Genomic DNA, 21,463 nt, shown 5'->3' with positions numbered 1-21,463 from the left:
ATTCAATTCCAAGTCAAAGAAAACATTGATTTTTAAGATAAATGAACCATTTTGCTTGATTCCTTGCTTAGAAGAAGTTTGGGGTTTGGATCATCCAGAATCATAATCTTTCCCCTACTCTTTTTTTATCCTGGAAGAGCCATCAAAGCAGAAAAAAACAGTGTTCATATGACTTCATTTAAAGGGCTCAAACTCTGTTTCATAGCTCTTCTGCAGAATACTTTTAAGCAGTGCTAGAAATACCATCAGAATAGGGATGTTAAGTGGAATTAAACAAGACTATGAATTCTGAAGGCAGTTTAGGAACCCTAATACAGCAAATAATAAGTAAAACCATGCCACTATGGCCTTAGGCATATAAATATACTGCAGCAGAACAGACCACACTCTTTTGTTATGTGCTGAATATGAATTGGGCTGTCTTGGGGCTTTCACATCCTGACGAGAGTCTGAATTAGCAGCTGGTTAGTTTTAATCCAGACAGCTCTGCCAAAAGGGTGCCATTAGCTCCATGGCAGGGAAGGAGCTGGGGGGGCCCAGGGAAAAAATCGGACCCTGCAGGAACTTCATGTCCCCATGGCAAGCCAGAGCCAGCGACCAGCTGCCGCTAAGATGTTGTGACAGAGGGCATGATGGCCCAAAGTGTTTTCTTGGAGGAAAAAGGGTTGTTTTTGTTAAGCAGGTCCTGAGATGGGCAGTCAGACTGTGCCCTAGAGGTGCAGTGCGTGAGGACTTATTGTATGGGCTTGGAAGCAGAAGCGTCGTGAGAAGTTGCAACCCAGCTGGGGAAGGGTGATGAGTAGCAAGTGCGCCGAGGTGAACGTACGCCGTCGAGGGAACGTAGAGAGGTTGTGGCAAGGTTTAGCAGCAGTTCATGTGGCAACAGCGTGAGGGTATGCTCATCCCTTCTGCCTCGTTGTATTGGTGGGGTCTCTGGGTTGCAGGATGCAAGACCACGGGACATCCCAGGGACACCACTCGAGTGTCCCTGGGCAATAGCACGCGTCTTTGGCAGAATGGCGGAGGACAGGTCGTCACTGCTGGCATGCATTCTAGACAGTTCAGCAAGGTGGAATTTGTGTTGGTCCTGGACAGGAATAGCAGCCTCTGAGCAGGAGGGGCTGGGGACTGAACGCGGCCGCAAGGCATGCGATGCTCTGCCTTCAGCAGGCAGCCTGGTCCAGGTAACCTTGCACAAACCCAACACCAACATACAACTGGAGGTAGCAAACCACGGGAGAGAGATAGGAAGCTGTTAACCATCTTAGCAGAATCACTCACTGCTCTTCGAAAAGGTCCTGCATGGGATAGCAGGTGAAGCAGGGCTCCAGCTAAACCTTTAGGATCCCTCCCGACTAGGTCCTCCTTCAAATCTCTTTGCTGTCTGATCTTTAAGCATTTCCCCGCTGGAGGCCCATACAACAACTACAACAACAACCTCCCCTGCTCCTATGTGCAATTCTGGCTCTAGCTGTGAGGATATGAGCTTGGAGAGCATCTGGACACATTGCTGTTCTTGTGCCCGACCTCTGATTCCCTTGGGACATTCCCAGTGGGCTTGAGCCAGTTTCCCTGCTGTGAATCACCAGTCTAAATGGGAGACCATGTTGGGCATCTCTAGAAAAAGCAAGTGTAAAAAGAAACACAATATAAATGGCTATTAAATAGAGGAGAAGTGAGAGCACAAAAGATTTCACAGGAGAAATCTTGCTTACTGAGCCAAGCCATGCCAGCAGACAGCCAACTTAGCTATGTGTGGGGGCATCATACTGCATGACGTTGCAAAAGATGGGACTACCGCCACTTACTTATATACTCTTGCTTGATAAAGAAAATCTGTAGTGGGGGGAGGACTACAAACCCCTTTCCTGAGCCTCTGAACAGTTTGGCTTTGACAAGAAAACCCAAATGGGAGATGTTCAAACAACTGACTCCAAGGAGCAGACATCTACAAACAGGCAAGAGTTTGTGGGGTTGCAAAGCAAGGTTGACACAATAAGGTTGGTCAGGAGCGAAGAGGACTACAGGAGGAGAAGTCCCACCACCACATAGAAGTAAAGAGATGCTTTAAAGTCAGTGACCAAAGAGTCTACACCAAAATAAGGAAACCAGACATTTTTTTTTTTAAAAAAAAAAGGATACATCGTTTAGTGTATTTTTTTCAAGCTTGCTGGACATCATACTGAAGCACTGTAAAGCTGTCAGAGAAATTATATACTTTTTTCTGTTGTCAACCAAAGCGTGCTTTTATGGAGTCAATTAGCCACAAATTATGAACATACATCAGTTGTCTGAGAATGAATTACAGTACAACCCAATAAACATAACCATCTTTGCTCACTGGTCATTGCCCTGATGAGGAGGCCGTTGGACTTCCCTATCCAACCATAAAGGAAACTTCACGTTCATTTGTGTTTCGTTCTGCAAGTGTGCCTCTCAAGTGCTGCAGTGCTACAGTGTGAGGGGAAACGGGGTCATTGGTATTACTGCTCTGACGTGCAAACCTGGACACATGAGCTCAGTGTGTAAAATGCAATTACATCAGTGGAAAGAGTTCGTATAAGCTGGGATGGCATGAGTGCTTGGATCTACAACGGAGCCTATAGCTGCTGTCATATTCGATAGAGAAGCGCAGCCAACATCATCTTTACATAGTATATTGTGTGCCCTCCACAGACCTTAGAGCCCTTTTCGAAGGTGGAGAGCCACAGTCTTATCAAGTTTTTAGGGTTTGGTTGTTTGGTTGGGAGGGTTTCTTTTCCTTTTTTTTTTTTTTTTTTTTTTTTAACAGATGGGGAAACTGAGGCACAGAAAGGTGGTGTGACTTGCCCACAGTCAGTGGTAGACCTTGGACCCCCGGGTCTTGCTCACGGCTTTTCAGCTCCCACCTGGGACATGGTGAGAAGGAAGGGTTGCCCACTTGTTCCCAAGGCAAGGAGAACCGCAGCTCCTCCCGGGATGAGGGAAGGGGTGTCACTCTCAGCAGTGGTGTCTGGCAGGGGAGACAACGGCACGCACGGTTTCTGCCAGCCCCGAGAGGCAAGGGAAGCAAGGAACCTGAAATGGAGAGGCAGGAATTTGTTGGTCAGGCACTGAGCGAGAGGACGCGGCTCTACAGGATGCATTCGTGCCTCTCCGTGGCTTTCAGGGCCTCGTGCATGCTGGCGGCAGAGAGCCTCCTGTTGATGTTCCTGTACCTGCACCTCAGGAGGTTCCAGAAAGTAGTCCTCAAGTCTCGGTTAAAGAAAGCATAAATCAAGGGGTTGATGAGGGAGTTGGTGTATCCCAGCCAGAGCAGAGTCCTCTCCAGCCGCAGGGGCATGCAGCTGCAGCGGATGCCGCAGATGAAAGGCCGAGCCGTTGACATCAGGAAGAACGGCAGCCAGCAAAACGTGAACGCCCCCACGATAATGCCGAGGGTCCTGGCTGCTTTCTGCTCCCGTTTGAAGATGGAAATGTTTTTTCGGTCTTGCCGGAGCAGTTTGGAGAGCGTGGCGCATTCCTCCACCGCTTTGGTACGCTTAGAGCTGTGGTGGCTCCGGCTGGAGGTCTCCAGGCAGTAGACGCCCTCCTCTTCGTAGTGCTTGGGGAAGTTCATGAAGCGGTGCTTCTCGGCGCTGACCTTGGCGGCTTTGTAGATCCGGCTGTACATGACGAGCATGACCGCCATGGGGATGTAGAAGGCAACGCCCGTGGAGTAGACGGTGTACCCAAAATCCTGGCTGATGAGACAGACTCTTTCCACGGTGACATTCTTGGCCCAGCCAAAAAGAGGAGGAAGGGTGATGGAGGCAGATAGGAGCCAAACGATGAAGACCATCTTGGCCATCAGCTTCCCATTTTGTCTCACGGGGTACGTCAGCGGCCGAGTGATACCCAGATACCTGGAAAAAAAACAGAAGAGTTGCAAAGGGTTAGGAGGGTTGCGAGTTGTGAGTGTTGTTGGGTGGTTTTCATTCCTAATCAGCTGTTAATGCCCCATCACAGGAGAATTTTGGCCCTGGAGGGGGGCAAGAAATGAATTCGCCAAATGAAAATGTTCCCAGGGACGTGCAGCTGCAGTATTGCCTGTGAAACGCATTTCAGCTCTCTTGCCTAAATACCCTGTTTTGACTATTCCCAACTGCTTTCTTGCAACCACCCCGTGCCTGACAAGAGATGTCATTTAAGTGCGGAGTGCAGTCCGAGCTCCACATGGTTTCCTGGGGAATAAATATGCTTAAAAGAAAAGCTTAGTTTTTCACCGCAACTAGTTTGTATAGAGAACACGCAACAACTTCCAGCCACGGCACGTAACTTACTCCAGACTGTTGCCCTCCCAGGGAAACACCCAGGAGTGGGGTGGCTGATCCGCAGAGTAATACTTGCACCAGGATACATCAGGACTGACTCCAGATGAAGTGAACAGGCTCACACCGGTGTTTAATGGGAAGCGGGAAGGGCAACACCCCTCTCTTATTTGTCCAGGCAACTTGGGAACTCGGGGCAGAAATACAACCTGCGGCTGAGACGCTCCTGAGGCAGTGTGCGAGCAAGGAGCACTCTTGCCTTTGGGAAGACTTAAGGATGTGTCTGGATGGGCACAGAAAGCAACGCTAGTGATGGGGTGATGGACTGCGGTGCAAGGCTGGCAGCTGTTGACTCACACCTCCTTTCAGCCGCTGGACTGCTTCTTGCAGCGGTGGCACCCATGGGAGACCACGGGACACCCCATCACTCCCCTCCCCATCCAGCCTGCAGTATTAGGACAAACCTACAGGGTCCTGCAACATCTACTGGAGAGGACCTCTGGAAACCGAGACAGAAGAGAGACAAACAGCTGGACCAGTCTGCTCCCTTGCACAAACCACAGCTCCTGAAGTGATGGTGTCCAGCCCTTCCTTGAGAGTAAAATGAAAGAAGCTCTGAGTAGGAGATCCCAAAAGCATGTGGTGACCCACCAATTCATAAATCCTGATGCCTGGAGTTAGGAGTTACCTTGTTAGCTTGGCTGAAAGGAGCTGGAGACTGCATCAACCATCAGCTCCTGGTTAGACTACGGGGTGTAATTTTGAACCATCCCCAGTCTTGATTGAGAGGGTTCATGTGACTAAGAAATTGTGTCAACTGTCAGTTGGTAAATTACAGTTGTAAACTAATAAATCAGGAGGGAGTTGGCCACTGTCAGCCAATGTTCCCACTGAAAAAACCTCTGCCTGCTATTCAGTCTCGATCAATCCAGCAAAAACCTCCAGTTGGTCATATGGGTTTCTTTTATGCTATAGCCTTTTTGATTAAAACCTGCCTGCTGTCAGGAATTTGTAGCCATTTTTAGACAGGATCACATCACCTCTTGATTGTTCTTGGATAAACTGTGTCAGTCTGGAGGGGCAGTGAGAAGCAGCTGTATAGATACTTTTTGCTGAAAGCTGTTCAAGGGCAGAACAGGCTTTTCTGCCAAAAGGGAAAATTTCTGTAGAGAATTTTACCTCTGTTGTATCATTATTTTTTTCTGACAATCAGTCTCATCGTAGGTGTTAGGAGATTTTTTTCTTCCCCGATTATTTCCCTTTTCCAGATCCTCCCCCAAGATTGGAAGAAGATGGAAATAAAATAAAAAAAAATAATCCAATTCCTCCTCCCCTCCCGAATACTAAATGAATTCAAAGCCCAAAGTATTCTCCCCTGACTCCCTGATAAAATGAATTTGAATTCATTCACTGAGTTATTCTCTTCCTGTTTTCCCCTGTATTTTCTTCAGCTGGCCTTCATCACAAAAACCAAGCAAGGCTTTCCATGACCACCTATGTTGCTTGAACACCCAGCAGCGCCTATGAAGGAGAAGACCTGGTGAGATGGAGGTTGGACAGCAGGACAGGCTTTTGGTGCTGTTCTTCCAAAACATTCCATCTCCTCCTTCCTACCCGGGCTGAGCACAGCGAGAGGTGATGAGCCTGGCTGGGAGATCGGGACGCAGAGAGATGGGTGGGAGCAGGCTGGAGGGATGCTGCCAAATATCCCTCCTGCTGTAGGAAGGGGCTACGGAGGGAGAGCAGACTTGCTGTCCTCTAGGCTGGGAGAAAACCATGCCCTGCTGTTGAATCTCCAAATTCAGCACCCAAAAATCACTCCTCTCTATATCCAAGCCGAGAACTTCGCAAACTAATATATGCTGTGTTGTGTGATATACTTTATTATGCTATTACCGGGTTTTCTTTAGAAGCTGATCCTCTCGGGATTTGCTGAAACTTCAAGGAATTTACACACTAGCAAAGCAAAATGCACAGTGACAAGATTTACAAAGCAGGCAAAGCTGACACATTTCATCTGTGGGTGCCTTGTGCAGTCGCTGCTGGAGGAAATGGGGCCGGTTTGAGGTCTTTGCTTATAATTTTGATGAGAGCAGGAAGACCTCAAAATAGGCCAGCGTTTACAGCAGTGCGGGAGGCGAGATTGCACCGACATACAATGACATTCGAATCAAATTCTCTTGCTTTGATTTTTTTTTTTTTTTTTTTTGGTGTGTGTGTGTCTTGTTGTTAATCAAATTTAGTGGTAATCGGGTAACAAAAGCCAGTTCCCAGAGCAGCTTGTGCGCAATTTCTGTGGCTTTGCAGGACCCCCGCTGTGCAAAGCTGATTGTGTGGCCACTCGTTCCTTGTGCAATAAACTCTTTCCACATTCTCGCTCCCGCAGATGCCTGGGCAGCCCGAGCCCTGACCACGGGGTGGGAAACCTGCCCCAGGCTGGGCTCCACCATCAACCCCACGGACGAGCCAATGTACGCTCCACGGTAATTGTTGAATCCTTATCTCAGGGATTAAATAATAAAGAAAAACAAAGCCTCTCCAAGGTGCCCCTATCTCCATTCTGCAGCTGGTGAAACGGGAAAGGACAAAATCTCTGCTCACACAGGTTGGCTAAGCCCAAATGAGCCCAGAATTGGGGTTTCCTGGACCCTATTGTTTTACCACAATCCCATGCCTCCTCTGGGCCAAATTTAAGCTCCGTACCTGAATTCCAAGCCGATGCTATTCCTGCCCCGTCCTGCTGAAGGAGAGGGAGCCTGCAGGTGGAGGATGCAAAGGGCAGCTGGAGCCTACAGCTACCTGGGGCTTCGTCTGCCCATGCCCTAAGCCAGGACTGGTGGGAGCATCCCAGGGATGCATCCCAGCTCGCTGGAGATACAACGCAGGGATTTACCTGGCCTGGGACACGTTCAGATGAAGGACACGAGAAAGGCAATCCAGCAAAATGCCGTGCAGGTTTCATCCCACCGACTCTTGCGCGAGGCATCCTTTTTACTGAGGATGATGCCAATTTGGAGCATATAATCTGATTTTGGGTAGAAAATACTTGCCAGGGAGATGGGAGAGCCCCAGCGGGGCTGGCTGGGAAATGGACGGAGCCTTTTTTCTCCATGAGGAAAACCTGAAGTGATACCTGGGGTTCGGGGAGCTTCTTTAGTTAGCTGCTTGGCATTTTTATGGAGAGCTTCATCAAAAGCTGGACAGCCAAAAGGGGGTTTTTTTGCTGTTGTTTTGGTGTTGGTTTGTGACATTAAAGAATCTATAACACTGGCAGGCTTTTATGTATGAAAAATGTAAGAGAAAAACGGATGTTTCCAGCATTTTTCTTTTTTGATTTAAAGGAAAATCAATCAAATCTCCCTTCAGACAAGATCAGTTCTACCAGCTTCAATCAAGAGGCTTTTAGAAAGCGCTCTGCATTAATAATCAATAATAGCAGCCTACATTTTAATAGTACTCATCATCTTGGGCAAACCAAGCATCTTTCATATGTAAGCTAACCAGAATATGAGGACACTTCAGCCATCAATAAAAAGGCAACCTCCTCTTTGGCAGAAACAGGCAGCTGCCTAACAGTGCTGACCAAGCTGGCATCGAGGACAGAACTAGAAGAGATATTTATACTTCCGAGAAGCACCAGTGCTGTTCCTCTTCTTTCTTGCAGGGCAGGAGGAACAGCTTGCCAACGTCACTGGGGAAAATTTCAGCGAACGCCTCATTGAGAAGAACAACCATTTCATCTCTTTTGGAGCAGGTGTTTCAGGCTCTCTGCAAACTCAGCTACCCTTTTGCTTTAGCTTTGTGATTGGCTTTGCTTTATATCAGTATAGAAACTGAAAAGTGTGCTTTTGGAGATGGTTTCATCAGGAGTTAAGCAAAAATCCTGCCCATCCCAAGTTTGGGGAGACGTGGAGATCCAGGCGTGGTCCTGGATCTGTGCTCTCCCTCAATCCACTGCCTTGTAGGAGCAGTGAGGATGACGGGTTCATGTGGAGGAATGATGACTTATAGGATGTTCAAGATACTGCCCAGGGATAATTCACACAACTCACAGCCCGTTCCCAGGGACCCTGGAGGCAGAAAGCAGCAGGACGGTGCCCCAATCACCCACTTCTCCTTTGTGCATCAGAGGACATCCCAATTATTCCCATTCCCTCTTCAAGCTCCAGCATGGACTGAGCCCGCCAGCCCCCCTGCACTTGCAGCATGCCCTTCCTCCCACCCAGAGCCGAGGTGGACACAACTGGAAGGACTACCCATCCCCTTCCCTCTGCTCTGCCAGTCCTCCTTCTGCTCAGATTACAACCTTTGCTCTTTTTCTCTTTTCCCGGCTAGAAATTCATCTCGAGCGATTGCCCTCTAACTGCTCAACTTCCCCATCAGGGATTTGGGGGGAGGGTGTGAAGGTCTGGGAGCAAACAGGGATGCTGCAGCCCAGCCGAGCTCCCAGCACGGTGCAGGTCCTGTGCAAACACACCTGAAGAACAAGCCCGTGCCAGAAGATTCAAGTTCTGTGGCAGCCTCTTGTATCGCAGGTTTTTCCTCCATCACCCTGCTGAGAGCTCTGAAGCAACCTGCTCCCTCCATCATTTCCTTTGCTGCAGCTCCTTTTTTCCTCTCCGACGTCCAAAAAGGTCGGTGGGGTTTGCATGGCCGGCAGCCGGAGAAGGTGCAGCGGAGGTGAAAAGGTGAGAGCCACGTGTGATGTGTCCCTGTGGGGGTGGGATGGTTTCCCCTCCCTGCAGCTCAGCACTGGCAGCATGAGTTTTGCAGCAAGGACCTGAAGCTGCCCCACTCCTGGGCTCCTCTGAGCCTTGCCAAGATTGTCCGGGGTGAGCTGGGCAAAGACAGTCCCCCGGAGAGGTGGAGGGGTTGCTGGAGACACAAAAAGTGTATCCACAAGTGCCTGCAGCATCACGCGGTTAAAAGAGATCCTCCTTGGCTCTATGACCAGTGGGTGCAACTCAGAGCAGCCATAGGGCTGCTCCCATTTAAGCCACGGATTTCAGTTATGCAGATGCAACTCCTGTCCATTCCACATGGAGCAGTTTCCTCCCTGCTGCCTTCCCTACGGCCCTCAGCACCATCCAGGATTCAGCCTCAGCACGTGTGGACCCCTCCATGCCGGTGTCTGCACCTCCCCAGAAACATCCTCCCCGGTCCCATTTCAATGGGGAAAGACAAATCAACCTCAACCCCAGGCACCTGCCCGCACGGCGTCCTCGGATTTTGGTCTGCTCACGGGAGCGGTGACACTGGGCGAGAGAGAAGTGATGAACAAGTGGAATCAATTGCAATGAGTTTTTTGAAAGGCCTGTCCTATTTGTTTGCATGTTTGGAAGAGTCTTTCTCCAAGGGATGGGATGGGATGGGATGGGATGGGATGGGATGGGATGGGATGGGATCGGTGGGGAAGGGAAGGGAAAGGAAGGGAAATTTTTAAAGCAAAGCCAATCTGATTAGTGTGTAGCTGCTCCCCTGCTCCTCACTCATCAAGAGAAAGCATTGATATATTCCTTTACTGCATTTAATCTCTTCCCTCTAACAGAGACAGGCTTCTGTCAGCTCTGAATATACCTGCTTTTTTACGAACAGGCTTTTTATTACAACAAAGCAAGTACAGCAGAAGAGTTGGACCTCTTTGTGGGGCCTGGGAGCGATTTGGCTTTCTAACCAGCAGCGCTGAGCTGATCAGGGCCGTGGAGCAAAAGGCAGCTCGTAGGGGAGCAGCGGCTGGCGGGGGACCAGGGCTTCAGAGCAAGACTTGCCATTTGCTTGCCGGGGGGGGTAACGTCAACCATCATCAGCAGGATTTTTCTCTGTCTTTTCTGCTTTCTCACCCAGTTTCACACCTGGGGAGGGTGACCAGGGAGGTGGCATAGCCGACTCATCTCGTCGGCTGTCTCCCTTCCCTGAGCTGCTTATCACAAACCAGCCCGGCTCAGCGGTGCCAGCGTAAACCCAAACCACCCCCCCCGAGAAAGCCAGCGTGCACGTCAGATCTGGATCTGGCCCACCGGCTCATCAGCGCAATGTCCCTAATGACGCAGGCTGCTATAATTAGACCCACGGAGGTGCTGACTTGCCCGAGTCTTGCCGGTTTGCCAGACGGGCTTAGCCTTTCCCTCCCGACCCCGGGTGTGGGAGTTGAAGCCAGCAAATCCTCACAAATGCATGCCCTGTGCTAAACCAGGGTTTCTGGGGACTCGGGATGGGGTCGCGGAGTTGCCAACATCCTTAGCCGAGGCACGAGTCCAGGGAGCAGCAGAGCATCCCACAGGAATGGGCTCCAGAAGCCCCATAACCTGGATTTTCAAAGTGCATGCGGGGTGGGATTTTTTTTGTTGTTTTCTTGAATAATTTTATGATCCAGCCTCCTTCCATGGAGAAGGTCAGGTCACGGGTCGATCCTCTGGGCCCTGTTCCTCAAGCCGAGGAAGAGCAATGTGAAGCGGCTGCCTAGAGGGGGAGGACCAAGCAAGTAACTTAGAGAAGTTACTTGAGAACGCACCTTAAGCCCAGCTCTTCCAAAAAGACTGAGGCACCTAATTCCTACAGAAAGCCCTCCGCACCTGAAAGACACATGCAGAAGCATTGATCCAACCGGGAACATGATTCTAGTGGCCCTCAACCTCCAGAAACACCCTTATATTCAAGCCCACCTGAATACATGGCAGGTGCCTTGTCCTCCCTTACCTGTCCACGCTGATGATGCACAAGGTCATGATGGAGGCGGTGCAACACATAACGTCCATGGCGATAAACACGTTGCAAAAAACCTTCCCAAAGAGCCACTCTCCCCCCACCAGGTCTGTGATGGTCACGAAGGGCATGACAGCGAAGGCCACCGACAGATCGGCAGCTGCGAGGGACACCACCAGGTAGTTGGAGGGCTGCCGGAGCTTCTTGACGATGCACACAGAGATGATGACCAGCCCGTTGCCGGCGATGGTCATGAGGATGATGATGGAGAGCACAGCTCCGATGACGATCTTCTCAGTGTCCCCATAGAGCAAGATCTCCTCGCCGCAGTCCGTCGCGTTGGTGAGGTTGGAGGACAGCAGGTCTGGCTCGGCTGGGACGGAGGGTTCCTCAGTCATGAATGGATTCGGGAGCAATTTCTGAGCCGGGTGCTGCTGCTCTGCGTTCTCCACGAAGAGAAGATGGTGCTCCAGAAATCGCCTGGGGCTGACCCTTAGCAACATGCTCCGAGCTCACCGCAGCGGGCAACGGCACGAGTTTTCTCCCGGCGATGACACCTCCAGTGACAAACCGGAACATTTTGTTACAAACGGGCTAAGAAAATAAAACATCCCCCCCCCTCCCCGCCCCCAGCTCTTGCCTCCCAAAGCTGTGGCTGGATCTCACGTGCTCAGCAAGAAGCCGCTTCCTAAGTCTGCTTAAAGACACGCAGTTTGCTGGAGGATGCTCGGAGAAAGCTCCTCTCCACTTTTATAGGGGCACAAGCTGCTCAGTCCGCCTGCAACGGCTCCTCGTCGCCTGCCTGCTTTTCCACAAGCACAGATAACAGCAGCGGATCGTAACTGCCCATGTTATTATGTGTCGCTGCCAAGCTGTGCTGCTGCTCTCGCACTTCTCCCGTGCATCCCTACCTTTAAATCCCGTGCAACCACATGCGTGTTCTCATATGTGGATATCGCAGAGGAGTATGTGACAACACAAGCCACAAAAAAACGCCAGCGCGCGCATCACCCCGCTGCATCTCCCGCATGCGTTAACACGTAAACTTCAAAGCTGTGGCTGTAAATCCACGCACATGGCGTGTAATGGCAACACGCGACCGTACGTGCCCGCAGGAGCACGGCGCGGAGCTGCAGATCGTAGTGGGGGGCATATCCATCGCATGCAGCACCCCCAGGGTACCACGCACGGTCAGGGCATCCCAACCCGTGCCCGGAGCTGGGAGTATCACCACCGCACACGTAGCAGAGATACACGGAGAGCAGCTACCGCGCTCCCACCCCGCCGGGTATTCACCCCTGGAAGTATTTCCCAGCCATCAACAGGGAAACTTTAGGGCAGGGCTCACCCCTATGCAGGGCTCCAAGCATCACGCACAACCTACATCCTCTTCTTTCTCTTTCAAAGCCCTTTTTCCCCTTGAAGGGAGTTTTCTTTACATCAAAGCAGGATTGCAACCCCTCCACCCCCCCTCCCTTTTGCAGCTCCCCCCACCCCAGGCTGGGTTGATGGGGGTCCCAGATTTACCTGTGCTTAAGGGGTGAGACATCCTCCAGGCGAGCCCCTGCGAGCTCCGGGCAGGCAAGAAAGCAAAGAGCCACCCCCGGAGCATCCTTGTCCCCTCCCCGGTCCCTCCTCTCACCCTCCCCTCGCCTCCCCCCCCCCCCCGGGCAGGGACCCAGCTGGTCCCTGGCTCCCTCAGAGCCCCAGGGAAAAGCAAAAAGCAAGGAGGAGGGATTGGGGGGGGGGGGGGTGTCCAGGTCGGATCCTGCAGCCACCCCAGCCCCGCAGTGCTGGGTTGGAGGGGGTGGGATGTGTGCGAGGATGTCGAGGGAAAGGCTGGAAGTTGAGAAGATGCTTTTGAAGGCAGTCCTGCGGTGCAGCGAGGCAGGCGCAGGAGGAGCAGGCTGAAACCCAGCAAGCAGGGTAAAGAAGAGGGGTACAGAGAAAGGCTATTTCCAGAGCACTCTCCCACCCCCCCCCCCCCCCCCTTTTTTTTTTTTTTTTACAGGAAAGGGTTTCTTTCCCTGCTCCATACATTTTTCCACCACCCCCCCTCCGCTTGGAGGAGGTCCCATATTCATTCAGCTCCGCATTAAAGAGCAGCAAACAGCCAGGGAGAGGCAGATCCCTAAAGATGAGCCTTTCCCTTAACCTAGTAAAATCGAAACAGAGAGACTAAACAAACCGGGCAAGAGCATACAGAGATCCATCTCCATTTCCCTCTCTGCCAAATGTTTCACGGGCGCTTTGGTGCTGGGATTGCCCCGGCACTTCAACCCAGGGCATCAGACAGCCGCTCTTCTCTCCTCCCGGGGAGAAAGAAGCGGAGCAGAGCCATCTCCTGCATTGGTTGCTCCCAAAGGCAGTTCCCTCAGGAGCTCAGCCCGTCTGCTGCCTCTCCGGGGGGGGGGGGGGGCACGGGCCCCATCCTGCATCCCTTGGGGTGATGGGTGTTCAGCCAGGAAGGGTGCAGGCAAGCGGCTTCGGAGCTGTTTGCAGGCTCGGAAAGTGTTATCCCACCACCCTGCCCCATGCTAAGCACTTTGGGAGTGAGATAGGGACCTCCATCCCTGGTGCCACCAGCTCCATCACCCATCCCAGGGCTGTGCAAACACCCTGGCACCCTCCAGCCCTCCTAGGAACAGCACGGAGGGCTGATTATGGGGGAAAAAAAAAAAAACACCCCCACCTTTAAATCTCTGAGATGCAGAGCCCCGCATTACCTCGGGTCAGGGTCAGCACCAACCCCGAGAGATTTTTTTTTTTGGAGGCATATGTTCCCTGAAAAAGTACACCTGCAAGGAAGGCGACGGCGAGCTAAAACAGGGCTGTTAAGGCTGTACTTAACACCAGGGTTTCTTCTTTGCTGCTCAAGCATCACAGCATGCGTGGGAGGCTGGCTAAAATAGCTTCCTCGCCAGGGCAGGGCGTGCTGAAGCTCTGGCTTTTTTGCTCTTTGCATTATGAGTGGGGTTTTTTTCAGCCCCTCGAGAGCGATGACATGCCAAGATGGGATGGAGCTGATGATACAGAAACACAACCTGCAAAGCCCAGTCCCTGTGCTACCTGGGGAGCGGGGGCTGCTTCAATGGCCAGTCTGAACTCCCCAATATTTGGCAGAAAAATACACCCGGTATTTCCAAGTAGAAAGGAGGATCTGCAGAACTCCTTGCTGCAGGACCAAAGGATTCTGCAGTCTCAAACCCCAGACAAATTCACCCAAGAAGAAAACCATTCCCTAAGGACCGGCTGTTACATGCCAGGGCAGTCTGTCGCCAGATGCCCGGAGAGTTTCAGGAAAACCATCTGCGCACGAGCTGCAAAATCCTGCCTTGCTTTTCACCTCCGGGACCGGGGTTTGGCTGGAAGGATACGGGGTGGAAGATGAGCAGGAGGTTTTTTTCCAGCTTCCCTAGAGGTTGCCTTTGGGAGAGTAGCACAGCGAGCAAGCTCCTGTGCATTAGCAAGGAGAGACAGGGAGGGATTTGTTTTCCTCTCGATGCGCTGCTGGGAATCAGCCGGCTTACGCGCAGCAGTCAAATTCCTGTCCCAGCAGAGGAAGAAAAGAGAGAAGGTGCTTATAAAGGTGATGAACTTCATGGGCCCTTTGCTCTGGCCAACCACTTACACTACTTATGGCAGACCCTCAAAACCCTGCAACAGCTTTGGGGACCAGATTTACCCTCCCTGTCTCCCATCCCAGCTCCATTTCTGTAGGATACAAATTATACCTTCTCCCTTCCAAAAATCCCTGTAGGGCTGGGGACTCCAGAGGATGTTTTTTTCTCCTCTTTCTAGGGGGAATGAGCTGCTCTGATAATTTGGGGTGCAGCAAAATCCCTGGAAAAACAAGGGCAGCGAGCTGCTGGCCAGCTCATGGGACATGCACTGAGCGGCTGGAGGGCACGTTCTCTGCACAGGCTGATCTTCTGGGAGGACAGAAGGGAAAATGCCAATTTTTGTGTGAAGGAAGGATTAAGAATAATAATTCTTCTGCTCCCTAAAACTCTTAGTGAAGCACTTCTCCAGCTGCAGGCCATGATGACCTTGTTAAGGCACTTGCTCCTGGGGCATGCTAGGAAGTGTTAATTGCATTTAATAGCAATTAAGGGAAGAAATGGCCAGCGCGCCTTAGCTTAGCCGCTAACCATAGCTTTCTCTCTTTGCCCGAGAAGAGAGCACAGGTTTGGAGGAGCAGGGATCTTGCTGGTGTGAGATGGATGAACCCCAAAGAAAATTGTCCTTGCAAAATAAATCTGAGAAGTGAAAGATGCAAAATAGCCAAAGTTTCCCCCCCTCCACCTGAAGCAGGCAAGACATGAACAAAGTCCTCCCACCGTTTCATGAAGGCAGTGCCCAGATACATTCTTCCATCTTCATGTACAAATGACTGTTAAAGTGGCTATTTTATTAACTATTAATTGTTAATATTACGCCCTATTAACTCTAATGGCAAGGTAATAGGCACAGTTATTAATATGCAAATTCTGAGAAATCTCATTAACTCCAAGGTCCTCAACCTCTCAATATTTTCAGGACTAGCGTCCCACAGCAATCTTCCCAGTATCGCACGTGTTGACATTTCTCCCTCCGAGCAGGCAGAGCCTGTCCCGATGTATAAAATTAATCACTTGACGCTAGCAGTTTTCAAGGAGCATCACTAAGGACTGCTCTTGCCTCCAGAGAAGTTCACAATGAACTGGTCTGGGGTAGCTAAACCCTCTCTGATTTGGAAACAGAGGGGCTTGACCCGCTTAAGGTGGCCAATAACATGACCACGTGCAGATACCATGGACCAGGTTGCCCAGAGAAGTTGTGGCTGCCCCATCCCTGGCAGTGTTCAAGGCCAGGTTGGATGGGGCTTTGAGCAACCTGGACTAGTGGAAGGTGTCCCTGCCCATGGCAGGGGGGTTGGAACTAGATGACCTTTAAGGTCCCTTCCAACCCAAACCATTCTGTGGTTCTATGACCACGGTGCTTCTCCAGTGGTTCCGCTCAGGAATAATGATGACCGCAGTGTTTCAGGGACCCAAATTGCTCAAAGCATCACCTCCTCTCTGTGGGCCTGTGTCCTGTTTTCCCCCTGAGGCTCCTCCCTCCCGAAGACAGCCCCATCTCCTCCTGATGAGCACCGAAGCCTAGCTCCCCGGAGGCGGTCACCCAGCAAACACCATCTCAGTGTGGTGGGAACATGGTACCCAAGAGATGGTTGGGTCTCCCAGACATGGACCCCTTGACTTGGGTGGCCAGTTTCAGCCCCTCGGTGCTGTGGGCTGGGGAATGGGGCTGGCAGAGGTCTGCAGCAAATGAACCGGAGCTTAGGGGGGAAACTGAGGCACTTGAAAGGCCCAAGAAGGCAGCAAAGCTCTGCATTTAAACTTTCAAACCACACGCATCCTTTAAAAATCAACCCACAATTTTGAACAGGACAAAAGGTGTTCGAAGAAGAGTCCCTAAATAGGACAGGACAGTGTTGAAGTAGAACAGCTTTGGTTGGACTAGGACAAGATCTCCTCCCTGTCCCTCTTGCGTAGCATGAAGCCCTCAGCCCAGCTGAGCATCCCTGCATCGTCCCGTCTCTTTAGCTTCCCTCTGCACCACAGCAGCAATACCGAGATTCGCCTCCTTGCAGAAACCCATCCTCCAGGACAGAGGCAAACAGCAGGAGCACGGCCGGGGGATGCTGCTCAGAGTGCCCCGTGGGGACCAGGGGACCGGTCCCATAGCGGTGACAGCAGTAGCCGAAAGATTTCAGCAAGGGGATCCAACCAGCAAAGAGCTTTCTGCCTAAAGTCCTTTTGCCCTGAAGGGAAAAGCCAATGCAGCATTGATAAGCTAACGACCTACCTGTGACTTAAAACTCTCAAGAGCTGGGTCTTTAGTTTGTTTTTTTTTCTTACTGTATCTCCCCAAAATAGGGGAAAAAAAGAGAAACTTTTCATCTATTTATAAAGGCACCCCATGCATTTTGCTGGTTCAGCAGATGGGCAGCAATTGGGAACATCATGGGAAAACGCCATCCAAAGGAGACGTCCCAATATCTCATCTCCAAAAGGTGCATTTGCTGAAGAGAAGCAGGTATTAACGCCGTTAGAGGCAGCCACGCTCCCTCTGCTGGAGTCTGCACAGACAGCAAGCAGCTTTTAGTGTTTAAAATCTCCCATGATTTGCAAATTTTGGTTATCTGGGAGGGCTCTCCAAAAATTCTCTCTGTGCTCCATCCCAGCTAAAGCCAGGGCAAGCCTGGTGCTGGCAGCCCCAACGCCTCATCCCGATGTCCTGCAAAAGTGGGACTCCCCCAGGGGAGGATGGGGACGAGCTGGAGGGACATTTGCCGCAGGATGGGGATGAGGTGGAGGGAGAGGAGCCCCTGACAGCAAACTTTTGGGTTGCAGACCCTGCTGTCCGCTCTGACGCTGCCTATGGTGGGTGCTAGAAGGATTTCCAGGGGGACTGATGGAGCTAGCAGAGAAAAAAAATCAAAAAGCCTGAAATAGGAGAGGAAAGCGTGAAAAATGAGTGATTTAGCTGAAGTTTCCAACCCAAACCCTTCAGCCCTGCAGCTCTGGCTCACAGCTGTAGTCACCCATTTGCCAGCCTTTTATTAGCGAGCCGATATCATTAGTGCTCATTAGTTATTCAAAGTATGGATATGCAACATTTCTACCTACCGCTCTCCCATCCACCGTCTCCAAGGATTTGGCTAGAGCCTGATTTTAATTATATGCAGTGAGGTAGGTGCTGATTTAGTTTTTTTGGGCTCAGATAGAGTCATGCAGCGCCAAACCAACTCCTCTCGATGCGTGGTCCTGGTGTTACACCTCCGGACCATCCAAATTGGAAAGGGAAAGAAGTGGATGATGCAGAAAAAGCACTCCTGGCCAAATCTTTTCTAAAAGCCAGCAGGATACGGCCCTCTGGAGAGCAGCAGAAAGAGGGAAGGTTGCTTCAGGACATGATGGCAAACCTAGAGCTGGAAACATGAGCTGTGCCTACAGAGAGTTGAGCTCGCAGTGCTCTGGCTCGCTTATGGTTTCTCCGTAGGCTTAGAGCAAACCACCAAAAAACAACCTCGGTGAAGGCTTCTCTGGTCCATGGTTTTAGGGATGAGTGCTGCACAAAAGCAGATGCTTTCTGCTCGGGATTGGGAGCTGGCTAAGCTTGCATCATGCCATAGACCCACCAGCTCCCCATTTTGAGCCCGGGATGCTCCACGCTCAGTGCCGAAGTAACTGGAAGCGGAGGTTGGCTGAGGTTCTTTGGAGGTTGCAGGTGGGATGGGGTGGTGGAGCAAATGTTACAGGTTTGGAAATGAAACCCCTCCTTGTCTTCTTTTGTCTGTCCCCTAGATGGCACCTGCTCTCAGCAGATTAAATCCCTGATGAACAACAGCAGGTTTTGGTGCTTGGGAAGGCTCAGGGCTGCAAACTGCTTGCCAGAAAACAAACAAACAAAAAAACCCCACCCCAAACACAAGAAAAAGAAAAAGCAAGCTACAATTAATGGCTTTTTTGGCTCTCACACCAAAAACTCAAGATACCTGACCCCTTGCTGGCTGCAACATTTGCTGCTTTCTCTTTTAGTACATCTCTGGGTCCTCAATCCCCCCAAAATGCAGTGGACAGGGGCTAACGGGTCCTTTCTCACCAGCTGTGCTGCAGTGAGATGGGGGCAGTGACAGACTCCATCAGACCTGGCAAAGTATTTCAGTCCTGTATAGGGAGGAACATGCCAACTCCCTTTTCGGTTTAAATCAAAGCAGGACATTGAGAAGGAAAATGTGCTGACAAACTCCTGCCCAGATGCAGCCACTCTAAATAATCCCTTTTTCCATGCCCTCCATACCAAGACGTGGTACAGGGCAAAACCGCAGATCGTATCCCTGGGGCCTGGCTCCTCTTTGAACAGTTTATCCATGTAATTTTTGGCCGACGGATATTTAAACTCCTCCTGCAAAGCTCCTGGCATCGCATCGCGTGTGCGTCCTTGGTGGGGAAGGACATGGCGGGGGGGGGATGGACCTGTCCCCATCTGACCCTTTCCTTCCCCAGCTCAGATCTGCACCAAATGCCACCGACATTTAAACCGACTATTATTAGACACCTGCTCTGAATGGGGACGCTTTGCACCTCGCAGGGTTACGGCCTTTCCAGGCTGCCTGCGGTTGCAGGCAGATGCCCGCCGGCTAAAACTGCACCCTGGTGGGTGCAGAACCACTTCTTACCCATTCTGCGTCCATTCTTGGGACCTTCTGCCTGTCCAGGAGGGCTCCGTCTTGGGTAGGAACACCCCCTTACTCTCCAGCCATCTTGCAAGAAGATCCCCAGGTGTTTGGGACAATCAACCCGCATATGCAATCCTTCAGCACAGACCAAGACCCCAAAAGGGAAAGACATTTGTCACACACCCCACTCCCACCCCAAGGTTCTTCTTGCTGCCAAGCTCTTAGTCCTCGCACACCAATTTGAGGAGCTCCGTATTTGGCTCGTTTTGAAGGTCCCTTTTAGGACCTTGCTGTGAAGGGGGGGTGCAATCTACCCGCCTGAAGGCAATGCAGAGCTGCAAAAGTGCTCGTGAGCCTCCCCCAGCCCTGAACCCCCTTCACTCTTCTGCAGAAGAGGATGGGATCGCACTGGTGCGGCAAACACAGTCTCAGCGCTCCTTCGCTTCCCCAAAGACTGGCACATCTCAAAGGTCCCTATGCCAGAGCACGGAGCAGCTCAGGTCCCAAAAATTTGAGGCTGCCCACATGCTCAACAGCCCTCTGAAGTTAACGCCGCAAGGACCGTTTCCCCCTTTTCCCGATAGCCTGTCTGCATATATTTTTTTAATATATTAAGGTGGTGACCAACATTGCTTCCAGGGAAGCTCATGCTGATGGAGGCCAGAACTGGTCACCTGCGTGGAAGAGGAATCCCACAGGACCTGGAGAGATGCAGCGGCTGGAGGCAAGGAGCAAATTTGCGGACTCCGGCTCCTCTCCGATGATGCTACCAGACCCACACAGCCATTCTCAGTCTTACCCTTACCTCAACCTCAGCTTGTGTTCGCACGCAGAAAGTCCCTCTTTCTGCAAAGCGAGCTCCTCGAGGATCCTGACGGGGTAGAGGGAGCTGGAGGGCAACTATCCAAGCCTGGGCCCCGTGATAGGTAACTACTGAATTTACTCCTTAGAGAAGCAGTTCAGGCTCAAGGCTCCCATATGACAAAATTCACTAGGTTTTGGGCTCATCTCTGGTTTGGCTGACGCCAAGGAAGTGAGGGGCACAAGGGAAACCCTAGCCAGATCTAGGTACTCTCAGTGCACCGTATCAGGTAAGTAGTGCAGTTATTTCTTACATATCCCCATTAAGGCATGAAGGAGTCCCATTTTTGACTCCCCAGACTCATTCAGTTACTTGAACGTAAGACAACGCGTGTCCTTACATTCACAGGAGACGCTCAAATGCTCCAAGTGTTGGGGATTACAGAAGTATCTCAGCTACAGGGATCCCCACCAGTCACCAGAGAAGTACGTACATCAGCACTAGGAGAGAAGTCCAGATTATGCTGGGAGCTGAAGGTTAAATAAAGGACACTGATTAGGCACAAAGTAGAAATATATAAACAGTATATTTCTTTTTATTTTGTTTTTAAATACAGAGTTTCTTTACACAATAAAGGAATTCCCTCTCCCTCCCCCCACCCCAAGCAACTCTTATCAAAAGAAATCATTCACTGTAAAATCAACACTAGATAGAGGCATGCACTTCAAGAGCATATTTAGCAAGTGCAGTATCTATAGGCCATATCTCCCTAAATAGGAACATGTGCTTTCCCTCACTTAAAATAGTTCCCCAGCAATCTGTGACAGAAACCTCCTGGTCACCAAACCCAGAAATATTTAACCAGTTACATGCCATGTGACACGTTGGAAAATAAACCCACTGGCGGTCTTCTGGTACGCTGCAGACCGCCCCAGGCAAGCGGCTCCGCTAGCATTGGCTTGTGCCGAAACGGGATGCAGGATTTGCGATGAGCCGGCTCTGCCTCAGGAAGCTTTCCCCTCTTAAATCACCTCCTCGGAGCTGATCCTGCATCCACACTCCCTCCAAGGAAAGCAGGAGGGGAAATGAGGGAGTATTTAAGATACAGCCCCTTTCTCACGTCAGACCAAGGGGAAGGGGGTTTGGTTTGCACTAAAGTTCAGGAGCGCATACTTTGGAGAAGGGGTTTGGTTTTTTTTTTTTCTTTAGTAAGACAATTCCTGTTTTCTGGAGTAACATCTATGTGGGAACAAGGTACAGCTTCACGTCAATAAAGAGGACAGGGAGAACAGAGGGGCTAAACGCTTCCGAAAATAACAGAGCACTAAGCCACCTTACTTATTCAATCAGAGTGGCTCCACCAAACACGAGAGACTAAAATCCTGGGAGGGTCAACAGCGCAATAAGCTTCTCGCTTTCCAGCAGCTGCTGTGCTTTGAAGCT

The 21,463-nt window shown here is 51.0% G+C and overlaps 1 protein-coding gene across 4 annotated transcripts; it reads right to left on the bottom strand.

The window, feature by feature from the left end:
* Nucleotides 1-2,127: 2,127 nt before the first annotated feature.
* On the bottom strand, nucleotides 2,128-13,734 carry LOC115347083 (5-hydroxytryptamine receptor 7-like). Of its 4 annotated transcripts, none has more exons than XM_030028044.1 (4): nucleotides 13,684-13,734; nucleotides 10,986-11,548; nucleotides 3,198-3,884; nucleotides 2,128-3,057 (listed from the first exon to the last, which is right to left on the bottom strand). In XM_030028044.1, the coding sequence occupies exons 2-4, from the start codon at nucleotides 11,492-11,494 to the stop codon at nucleotides 2,868-2,870; spliced, it is 1,386 nt and encodes a 461-aa protein (XP_029883904.1). In that variant the 5' UTR covers nucleotides 11,495-11,548; nucleotides 13,684-13,734; the 3' UTR covers nucleotides 2,128-2,867. The 4 variants fall into 4 exon arrangements, with proteins under 4 accessions (XP_029883904.1, XP_029883895.1, XP_029883885.1 ...); XM_030028035.1 differs by lacking the exon at nucleotides 13,684-13,734 and adding an exon at nucleotides 13,180-13,272; XM_030028025.1 differs by lacking the exon at nucleotides 13,684-13,734 and adding an exon at nucleotides 12,519-12,614.
* Between the last annotated feature and the right edge of the window lie 7,729 nt (nucleotides 13,735-21,463).

Source organism: Aquila chrysaetos, chromosome 1, assembly GCF_900496995.4.
Source record: "Aquila chrysaetos chrysaetos chromosome 1, bAquChr1.4, whole genome shotgun sequence".
Classification (NCBI taxonomy): Eukaryota; Metazoa; Chordata; class Aves; order Accipitriformes; family Accipitridae; genus Aquila; species Aquila chrysaetos.
This window is presented reverse-complemented; position numbering and strand designations above follow the sequence as displayed.

Excerpts from the sequence above, each read along its gene's own strand:
- LOC115347083 (XM_030028044.1), bottom strand. The coding sequence starts at position 11,494 with ATGTTGCTAAGGGTCAGCCCCAGGCGATTTCTGGAGCACCATCTTCTC. Across the intron at positions 3,885-10,985 it reads TGCATCATCAGCGTGGACAG|GTATCTGGGTATCACTCGGC; the intron begins GTAAGGGAGGAC and ends TTTTTTTTCCAG. Across the intron at positions 3,058-3,197 it reads TGGAACCTCCTGAGGTGCAG|GTTCCTTGCTTCCCTTGCCT; the intron begins GTACAGGAACAT and ends TCTCCATTTCAG.